Genomic DNA, 10,611 nt, shown 5'->3' on the forward strand with positions numbered 1-10,611 from the left:
CCTGTTGAAGGTGAAGCAAAATGCTTTCATTCAGGTCAGTTTAGCATCTGTCATGTTCCAGAAGACAGTTGCTCACAGTTGTAGTAAGGCTGGGGTTTGAGAACAGGATCAAACCCTATTACCTGTGGGACGTTTACAAGCAGTGTTATAATATCCCTTAGATTCTCAATTTCCTCAACAGTGATAGGACATAAAAGGAAAAAGGAACAAAAGAGAATGAGAGAAAGAAAGAAAGAGCTAGTATCAATTAATGGTACAGTTTCCAGAAGTTCATCCAGAAAATTCTCAGTATAATTGTAGCTGAAATATTTTCTAATTATTTCCGCATTTCCCAAAGCCCATTACATCATTCATCACTTTTGCTGGATGTCAGCAGTGCAGGGGACATAGCATCTGATGGTCTCATTAGTTTAGAAAGCACCGAATTAAGCAAAATATAACAGTTATGTAATGTTACATAAACAATGTAATGTAATTTTTATGAACAAAAATTCTTTACTGTAGAATTTATTCTGGCTTTACTGTATTAACTAACACTGTGCCTACATGTGTGGGACGTCTTTCCAGAAATACAGAATTTTCCTTGGGTAATTAATGACTAAATAAGTGATGAACTACTTATGTTCCCAGCTTTAGGTAAGAGCCAGCTAAAACTATATACCCACATAGTAAATACGACTGTATATACATAGATAATAATGTGTGCATTATTACAAAAACTGAAACGAAATCCTAGTAGACAAGAACCCAGTAAAAAATTTTGCAGAAGACCTTTGAGATGGACTTGATTTTCTGAGCCACTTTGACCAGTGCAGATTTGGGAATAAGATGACATCCTCCAGCGGGAGAATAAGAAACATGCCTGTGCGCCCAGTTCAAGTCAGCCCTTCCTGCAGTCAGATTTTCTTTCCACTAGGTCAGCTTGCTCTGAAAATACTGGCTTTGATCACAATTTCTCCTTATATCTCTGTCTTGAGCAGAGTGTAAGGATGCATGTGTTATGGTAGATGACACATTTGATGCTGAGCAGTTGCTTCGGAACAGGAGATCTGTGCATTTTCTGCTTTCCACCATACCTGAAATGTGTGTGTGTACATGTGTGGGCATGTGTGCGGCTCTCCCAAAACAGGATAGTAGTGTGCTTCCCTAAACCAGTTCGACTTTCTGAGTTCTGCAGTGATTTTATTTATTTATTCATTCATTCATTCATTCACCCCCCTGGTAAGTTTTCAGGGTTGGTTAAAGCTATTTGACATTTTAATCAAATCCTGACTTCAAAATATTACACCAGACTCTATAGGATACAACAAAGGAAAACAAAAGATCTATACCTTTGATAATTGTGTAATTAAACAAGGAATACAAAATACCGTGGAAATGAATGTCCAAACATAGAAGCATGATATATTGAGGTGTTCAGGTTGGCACAAGGATAAGCAAAGAGCTTCGGAAGTTTTTGTTGAAGTAAAAATTGGTCAAAAAAGAATATTTCTGGACATTGGGTTTTTAAGGGTTAGCACTTTTGATGTACCATGGGGGCAAGTTTGTAAAAGGTAATATGTCTTTGAACATTTTTTTCTAGTTGTTTTTTGGGTTGTTGTTTTTGTTGTTGTTTTGCTTTTTTAGTTTTTGAGGGGAAGAGGGTTGCCCTATTCTTTGTAAGGTTTTTTTTTCCCTTTGATTTTAATATTTTTGTCAGTTAATATAGCTCTTGTATTACTAGTTTTGCAGCAGATCAATTGCTTGCAATCAAAGACTTCATGGAAAAAATGAATGCCAGTTAAACACAGTACATTGTCATTAAAGCAGGAAAAAGACGTTAAGTGTAGATTAGCTTATAGAAAGCCTAACTAGGAAGCATTAGTTTTTTTATACACAATCAGTCACCGTTCTCCTTTGAATTCTTTTTCATCAAAAGAGCCTTTCAGAAATAAAATGCCAAACACACGATGGGAATTTAAGCCTACTTGCTTAAGAAAAATTCTGATATCTTTCAATAACATCCTTTGTTCCAGATGGAACCAAGAAACCTAGCGATAGTTTTTGGTCCAACTCTTGTGAGAACATCCGAAGACAACATGACCCACATGGTCACTCACATGCCAGACCAGTACAAGATCGTAGAGACCCTTATCCAGCACGTAAGTTCAGGCTTCATCTCATCAAGAAAATAATTTTCTTGTGAGCAGCTGGTGTTTGGTAGGGCAGAATATGGTTGTAATTTTTGTTTTCTAAGAAAACTCCTCCCCCCCAGTATTATCCTCCAAAATATAGTTATATTATGGGGGTCCTTTAGTTTCTCTTTTCACCTTTTTTTATTTTAAATTTTAGCATGACTGGTTTTTCACAGAAGAAGGTGTGGAAGAACCTCTTGTAAGTATCGTCCGTCAGCCTTCGTACTGACTTTTTTCATTCGGGACACAAGCTCCTGACCCAACAGCGTCAACTTCCTGCTTTGTATGCTATTGTCCGCTTTGCACCCCGGAAGCAGGTCTATAGCTCCTCAGTTTCCGGTCAAGTGAAAATACAAGTATGATGTTTATTTCGTAGTTAATTAATGACGTGTAAACGATGTAAAAAGTTAAGCACGTGTGCTCCACTCAGGAAATGTGTCTTTTACTAAATGTTGTTTGAATTTTAAAGAAATTATCTTTGAAGAGATGTTGAAGAGATCTTTGTTTATTAACCATAGACAACAGTGCAGGAGGAAAACACAGTAGACTCCCAGCCAGTGCCCAACATAGATCATTTACTCACCAACATTGGAAGGACAGGAGTCTCCCCGGGAGATGTATCAGGTAACTCTTGCCTGGGCAGTACCGATCTGGTTAAGGTTAAGCCAAATCCTCGTAACACGAAAGAACGAAATCAATCATAAGTAACAATTCACTATGATTTTTTTTCCTTTTCTTCTCCTTTTTTTTTTCCCCCTTTCTACTAATAAAAAACTGAATCTTCCTTTTCTGATTGATCTCAATTATCTTCCAGTGACTCTAATGCCATTGGCAGTGCATGGGATTGTAATGCTTGTCAGAGTGGAAATCTGAGGGAAATGAGCATGCAAACCACTGTTTTGTTCTTTTTTTTTAATTCACAGTTTCCATGTAATAGTCATCACAAGGTAAAACAGATATATGCTGCTGAATATGTGGTTGCTGTGATGGCAGAAAGTGTGATCGAGACTGTACAAGTAGTTCTTATTCTTGAGCTAGACGTTCTGTTTAAAAGCAGCAAGTGAAGAATGTCGAACTACTAATGGGCGCCATTTTCATAAATACAGCATATTATTTGTCACTACAGATATCACAGTAGAAGTCGAACTGATTTGACATTTTCTTCTGTTCTCTCTTGCCGCCCTAATGTGTGGTTAAGTAGCAGTTTTCATAGGCTCTTTTGCTGACGATTTTCTCCCGCCGAACTGTTGCACTATATCTAGCATGTTATTTCACACGCTGTTCTCCCTTTGTCTCTAGTTCTTGTTTGAGTCCTAAAGGGTTTTTTCAGCACTTACTGACACAGGCAAATCTATACTGATGTTGCACAGGCGAAGTGGGAGGAGTCTATCACACGGTAATGTCGCTAGTGGATTCTGTGGTGGCCCTGATGGACAGCTGGAGCTGTAGGAAGAAGGCGGACTGCTGTCCACACTGTAGCTGCCTTGTCTGCAGAAACCCCCGATTCTTGTAAATGCAAACACGGCTGATCTGTGGTGTAAATTTTCTCGTAAAGATTATTGTAAACAGATCAATACTACTTTCTTAAAAGTTTTTCTGCTGTTTCTTGTTATTTCTGAAGCAGACCGAGAGGAGAAATAGCATGGTATGGTCTACCAGTTCTTAAAGTCATAAAGCATTTAGCCATGTGTTCAAAGGGGCGTGGCACGGGGCTCAGCTCATTAACCTTGAAAATCAATTTCCCTCAACTTGAAAGACAAAATTTCCCAATTGGTCTTCTCCCGATTAGTGCTAGCCCCTTCCTACCCTCTTTATACTTGTATAATCTGAGTTTTTGCCAGACAGTGAAAATTATGGTCTCCATTTTTCCATTTCCATAATAACATTTGTGATAGATAACTACAAAACTGGTAGCAATTTAACCAAACTAGTCAAAAGGATCCCTGACTGCACAGATGTGAAACTGGGGTCTGAAGCCCAAAGATCAGCATTACTGAAAAACCAAAGTGACTTGGAAGCAGGGTTTCCTAATGCATCCAGATGCATGCAAATACATGCTTACAAAATATGAGTTTGACAGTCTGACAAAAATCAACGTAAACGCACCGAGTATGAGTGTCTCGATTTGTAGCTAGGACAGCCAACCATCTTGAAAGTTCTACATTGTGTATCAGTTTTACATACAGGATGTGGCACATAGTACAATTCTTAAAAAGGTCTTCCAGCTTCTTTACTGCTAGATTTAATATTTAGAAATCTTGATAAACACTAGTGTTTCTGTTTTTGTTTAGTACAGGGCTCCTTTGCCATTCCTCTCATTGAGCTGATTCTGCCTACAATTCACAGCATCCTTTCATGGCGGTGGCTTTCTGTGGTGCAGCTTGCATCTTTGTGAGCTCTGACTATCCACTGTGTTCTCTTGTTTTGTTTGAGTTTTGCTTTCTCATTTCGTTCTGTGCCTGTCTTTTCCATAAATTTTGCATTGTTTGTTGAAAGCAGCAAAGATTGACTGATACTGACCATGTTTTGTTTAACTTCTCACAGATTCAGCTACCAGTGACTCAACAAAATCTAAGGTAAATGGTTTCATACAATTCTGAACTACGTGGTAGTGGGGGAGTTTCCTTCTGGCTGATTGTTAGGACTAGAGCGCATCCCTCTCTGTGTGAGATGACACAGACCCACAGAGTCTTTGAGAGGGAAAAATGAGTTCGTAGACTGTGGTTGAACAAGGGATTGTGCGTTGGAATGTTGGGTTTCTCTCGGCATAGTTTAGCCTACTGCAGAGGAGTAGACCCCTGTTTCTTAAATTCTTAAATCTGAACATTTTCTAACGTACACAAAAGCAGAGACAATGGTATAATGAGTCCCCATGCAATCATTATCCATTCTCAACAATTAACATGTGGGTGGCCATCTGGTTCCATGTACATTTCACCCCCACTTCCCTCCCCCTGGACTACCTTGAAGCAAAGCCCAAGCGTCATGTTTCACCTGTAAATATAGTAATACAGTTTTCATTATCAATACAGTTTTCATTATCAATAATTCTTAAGAAAAAATATATTCTTGCCTGTCTTTCAGAAAAATCAGTATTTTTACATAATTTGTATTCTGTTGACACCACCAATTACAAATTTTGAGTAGCTCTGGGAAGTTCTTAGTCTTAGAAGGGTTTTTATTAACCCAGTTTATCCAAACTTGGATCTGCTGAGACAGTAGCAGCTAGAATTGTCAATAGATTTCTTACATCGTTCTATTTGGAAGTGAGACATATATATCATGTTTAGTGCGTTTGTCTGTGATTAAATTATAATTCTTGCAGGGTGCCTGGGTGGCTCAGTGGGTTAAGCCGCGGCCTTCGGCTCAGGTCATGATCTCAGGGTCCTGGGATCGAGTCCTGCATCGGGCTTTCTGCTCAGCAGGGAGCCTGCTTCCCTCTCTCTGTCTGCCTGCCTCTCTGTCTACTGTGATCTCTGTCAAATAAACAAATAAAATCTTTAAAAAAAAATTATAATTCTTGCAGGAGATTTTACAAAGTGTTCCAGTCATATCATTCATTATCACTCACCCTGTATTTCTTACTGGCTTTTTGCCCTAACTTTTTATTTTGAAAAGTTTTAAACCTAGAGAAAAGTTACGAGGATAATAGTTAGCAACCAAACCTTTTGCCTTAGATTGTTAATTTGGTCCATCTTGATATATATCATTTGAAGGGGGGAGGTGACTATTTGAGAATTACTTATAGACATGAAAACACTTTACCCTAAATGCTTCAGCATGCACATTCTGAGAACCGGGCGTTCTCCTCTGTAATCACAGGGTAATTCTCATACCCAGGTAATTAACAGGAGTACACAACATTACTATTTCTAATGGAGTCTTTACACAAATTTCTCCAATTGTCCCAAGTCCCAATAATGTAAATGTAGATTGTTTTTTTATTTTCCTGTATAGGATGAAATTAGGGATCATCCCTTGCACTTTATTTTATTTTTTTTAGGGCTGCTTTTGAGACTGTTCCCCCCCCCCAAAGATAAGATTTCAGATTTAGATTTAGATTTGGATTGAGATTTGAGACCTGTTTGAAATTTCCTCCTTTCCCCTATTAGATGTGTATTTCTTAACATGTCTTAGTCTCTCTGTCTAGCGGAAGCTGTTAAAATGTGGATAACCAACGAAGCAGTGTACTGGATAACCAGGGAATTCTTTCTTACTTGTAGAAACAAAGTTCTGTTAATGTGCAGTTTCATTCTGGTGAATCCTTTTTAGTACAGCAGCCTAAGTTTTTACTTTTTCAAGACTTCAGGATAGTAGTTTTAGTTTGTCTGGGATGTTTACGACCATAGAGAAGTCCACTCTGCTTCTCTTACTCAGCATACTCCCTGCCTTCCTGCTCGTCTTACATGGTCTCTGGTTCATCAGCGAGTGTTACTGACTCCCCCCACCATTCACTTAGCCAGTAGGCCTCCCGAGCAAACTGATGAAATAGTCGTCATCAAGGGTCTATCATGCATAGCTACCGAAGCCAATAGCCTGCATTACAACTTTATCAGGAATAGTGCTCCCTTGGTAAGGATTTAAGATCCTCAGTTGACCTTACGTTCTTTGAATTTTCTGATTTTGTTGTTACCTTGAGAGGCAAGTCTGAAGATCGAGTCTGGCTGAACTGATGGAAGACCAGAGAGTTCCCTTAGTGAGTTTACCCCATACAGTGTGTGTGTCATATGGTGTCTGTAATCAGGAAGGGGAAGTCAGTCACAGAGTTGTAGTAACCTATGTCAGGACATTATACTCAGCTGTGCCAGGATATTAACTCTTCAACCTGTGTTCCAGATTAAGGAACCTGAAGAACGTGGAGCCCCCAGGAGCAGGGGAAGTCAGGAGATGCAGGGAAATGAACGAGAATAGGAGCGCTAGACAGCTCTAAACACAAAACACGGCTCTGAAAGGTGGATGTATATGGGGCGTGACCCAGCCGCTAAATACCACCAGTTGCCAAGAAACGGACCTAGTTGAATAGAAGTAACAGTCTACCTCATGAGCAGGTCCCAAGGAGGTATAAAAAACTACGTTCTGTCCGTGCTTCCGGAGCTTTAATAGAGTTAATGCAGTAAGAAACGTTTGGGGGAACACCTTTTCAGAAGAGGAACTCAGCGGTGTGCCTGTGCTCACAGTCTCATGTCTCTGATTTCTCGCAGGGTTCTTGGGGATCAGGAAAAGATCAGTATAGCAGGGAGCTGCTGGTATCCTCCATCTTCGCAGCCGCCAGTCGCAAGAGGAAAAAACCCAAAGAAAAGGCGCAACCCAGCAGCTCAGAAGACGAACTGGACAATGTATTTTTTAAGAAAGAAAACACAGAACAGAGTCACAATGACATTAAAGAAGAATCCAAAAAAGAGAGTGAGACATTGTGCAGAAAACAAAGGATCGCCATTTCCAAAGAAAACATGGCTAAGAAGGACCCCGGGGCCCCAAAAGACGAAAAGACGCCGCCCCGAAAGCAGAGCGCCGCGTCGGAGGAGCCCTCCCCGCCGCACAGCGCCAAACCCCCGAAGTCGCCGGCGCCAAGCTGCCGCTTCCCGGGGCCGAGAGAGAGCCCCCGGCCGCCCGGCGCCCCCAGGTCCTGCCCCTTGGAAGAGCCGGGCTCCGACTCCGGCTCGCAGGCCTCCCCGGCCGGGCTCTCCGCGGGGAAGTGCGGCAGCCCGGGCACGAGGCACCGCGGCTTTCTGGCCGCCCCGGGCGCCCTCGCGTCGGACTGCCCGGGCGCGCACCCCGCCGGCCTGGACGGCAGCCGGCTCAGCCCCGACGTGCGCTCGGTGGCCGAGAGCCGGGGCGACGAGGCGGACGACGAGCGCAGCGAGCGCGTGAGCGAGGGCCGCCCGGTGGAGACGGACAGCGAGACGGACTTCCCCGTGTTCCCGGGCGCGCTGGCGTCCGAGCGGCTGCTGCGGGGCCCGCTGCAGGACGCCGGCAAGGCGGGCCGCCGCAACTCGGAGGGCAGCGAGCTCAGCGGCACCGAGGGGAGCCTGACGCCCAGCCTGGACAGCCGGAGGCCGCTCTTCAGCTCCCACAAGCTCATCGAGTGCGACACCCTGTCCAGGAGGAAGTCGGGCCGCTTCAAGTCCGACAGCGGCGGCCTGGGGGACGCCAGGGGCGACCGGGACAGCCCGGGCATCAGCAGGGTGTTCGACGTCATGAAGAAAGGCAAGTCCACGGGGAGCCTGCTGCCGCCCAGCAGGAGCGAGTCGGAGAAGCAGGAGCCCACCTGGAAGACGAAGATCGCGGACCGGTTAAAACTCAGGCCCCGGGCGCCGGCCGACGACATGTTCGGCGTGGGAAGCCAGAAAGCCGGCGCCGAGGCCGCCAAGCGCAAGAGCATCAAGCGGCGGCACACGCTTGGGGGCCACCGCGACGCGGCCGAGCTCAGCGTGCTCAGCTTCTGGAAGGCGCACGAGCAGGCGGCGGACAGGGACGCCGAGCTCTCCGCCGTCCACCGGCTGAAGCCCAAGTGCTCCGCCCAGGACCTGTCCATCTCCGACTGGCTGGCCCGGGAGCGCCTGCGCACCAGCGCCTCCGACCTCAGCGGGGCGGACACGGGGGACCCGGCGCCCCACGGCGGTGCCCGCACAGTCGACGGGGCCGCGCCCGACGCGCCCCAGAGTTCGCAGCCCACGGCGGGCGCTTCTCCGAGTCCCCCGGCTCCAGCCCCCAGGCCCCTTCTTTCCATACCGCCACCCGACCAGATCAATGGAGAAAGCTTCCAGAACATGAGCCAAAATGCTAGTTCCGCAGCGTTATAATGCCCAGCCTCGGAAACTGGCCGAAACCCCAGGCAGTGGAGCATAGTCTCATCCCGGTCTTTGATCTGGGGCATGTCCACTACGGCAACTGAAAAGCTACTGTTACACGTTCCAGTAACTCTGTAAATATTTTCTTGTACCAGAATTGTTATTATGCAGCCTTCATTTGGGCTGGTTTCATCATTCTGCACTGTGGAATAGCTTCACAGTGCATTACTACAGCCAGAAGAACATATATATATATGTGTGTGTGTGTATACATGCATATATATATATATATATATATATATATTACAAATGTTGGACAGTTGTATACAAATGAGCAAGCTATTTGTTGCAACTTACTACACAGTGTATACCCGAGATGACTGAAGCAAACATCGGCATTTGTGTGCAGCAAATTTGTTCTTTTGGTTTCATCACTAACAAAAGTGCCTCATCATAAAAATCCATTTGGTTATTAGGGTGCCATATTGTTAAAATTAGATAACTTACGTTGAATAAATAAATGCATTTTATTGGTAACAAATTTCATGGCATTTACCAGTTTTAACACAGGTGGATACAGAACTAGCATTCTCTCGTCATTCCAGGTGGATCTGAGTTTTATATTCAAACTTTTAATACAGTTTTTGAGTTTTGTGTGACTTGAATTTTTAATCTTTCTGTAAAATACGTAACTTAAATGAACATATTATATGTGTATCTTTTCTTCAGATACCAGATTTGATATAAATGTTGTAACATAGATGTGTAGATAGTGACCTGGATGGAACTGGCTTCTTTATCGAGAAGAATATAATTCTGCATGAGGACTTAATGAATCCAAACCTGTGTCATGCCTGTGTGCATACCCAATTAAACACTGGAAATAAAAATTGTTTTGGTGAACTTGGCATGTCTTGAAACTCACTGTAGTGTATTTTTAAATGTTACCCATTTATAACTGCCTTAATTGGTCCTGATTTAAAAATATATATATATATATATTACCTACTCCGGGGGCACCTGGGTGGCTCAGTCTGTCAAGCGTGGGACTCTTGATCTTGGCTGGGGTCTTGACCTCATGGTGGTGAGTTTGAGCCCGGAGCTGGGCTCCAGGATGGGCGTGGAGCCTACTTTAAAAAAAAAAAAAAAAAATTTTTTTTTACCTACTCTCTTTCTATATTCTACTTCTCTCTCTCTCTCTCTCTCTTTTTTTTTTTTTTTTTGCTATGGCTGGGTAGGGATCTCTTACAAATGTTTACACTGGCCTAACCTCACTTCTGTACACAGATAATATTTAACTTTTCTAGCTAAAGTAATACGTATTGTTTACTTTTTGTCGGTGATAATGAGTTAAAAGAATATGCATTTGGGAATACAACCAACTCTACACTTCCTAGATATGTAAACTTGGACAAATTATTTAACTTCTCTGAATTTATTCCTTCATATAAAAATGATAATAATATCTATTGTAAGGGTTATTGGATTTATTTATTTTTTTAAAGATTTTATTTATTTATTTGACAGACAGAGATCACAAGTAGGCAGAGAGGCAGGCAGAGAGAGAGGAGGAAGCAGGCTCCCCGCTGAACAGAGAGCCCGATGCGGGGCTCGATCCCAGGACCCTGAGATCATGACCTGAGCCT

At 43.2% G+C, this 10,611-nt stretch overlaps 1 protein-coding gene across 1 annotated transcript in view; it reads left to right on the forward strand.

The window, feature by feature from the left end:
- Positions 1-9,868, forward strand: part of ARHGAP21 (Rho GTPase activating protein 21) — a 137,430-nt gene extending 127,562 nt beyond the window's left edge. Inside the window, 6 exon segments of the mRNA XM_059183908.1 lie at positions 2,016-2,141; positions 2,332-2,373; positions 2,693-2,798; positions 4,719-4,750; positions 7,376-8,971; positions 8,973-9,868. Of these exon segments, the coding sequence (XP_059039891.1) occupies positions 2,016-2,141; positions 2,332-2,373; positions 2,693-2,798; positions 4,719-4,750; positions 7,376-8,971; positions 8,973-9,023 (1,953 nt within the window). The 3' untranslated portion in view covers positions 9,024-9,868.
- The last annotated feature ends 743 nt before the right edge of the window (positions 9,869-10,611 follow it).

Source organism: Mustela lutreola, chromosome 8 (genome assembly GCF_030435805.1).
Source record: "Mustela lutreola isolate mMusLut2 chromosome 8, mMusLut2.pri, whole genome shotgun sequence".
Lineage (NCBI taxonomy): Eukaryota > Metazoa > Chordata > Mammalia > Carnivora > Mustelidae > Mustela > Mustela lutreola.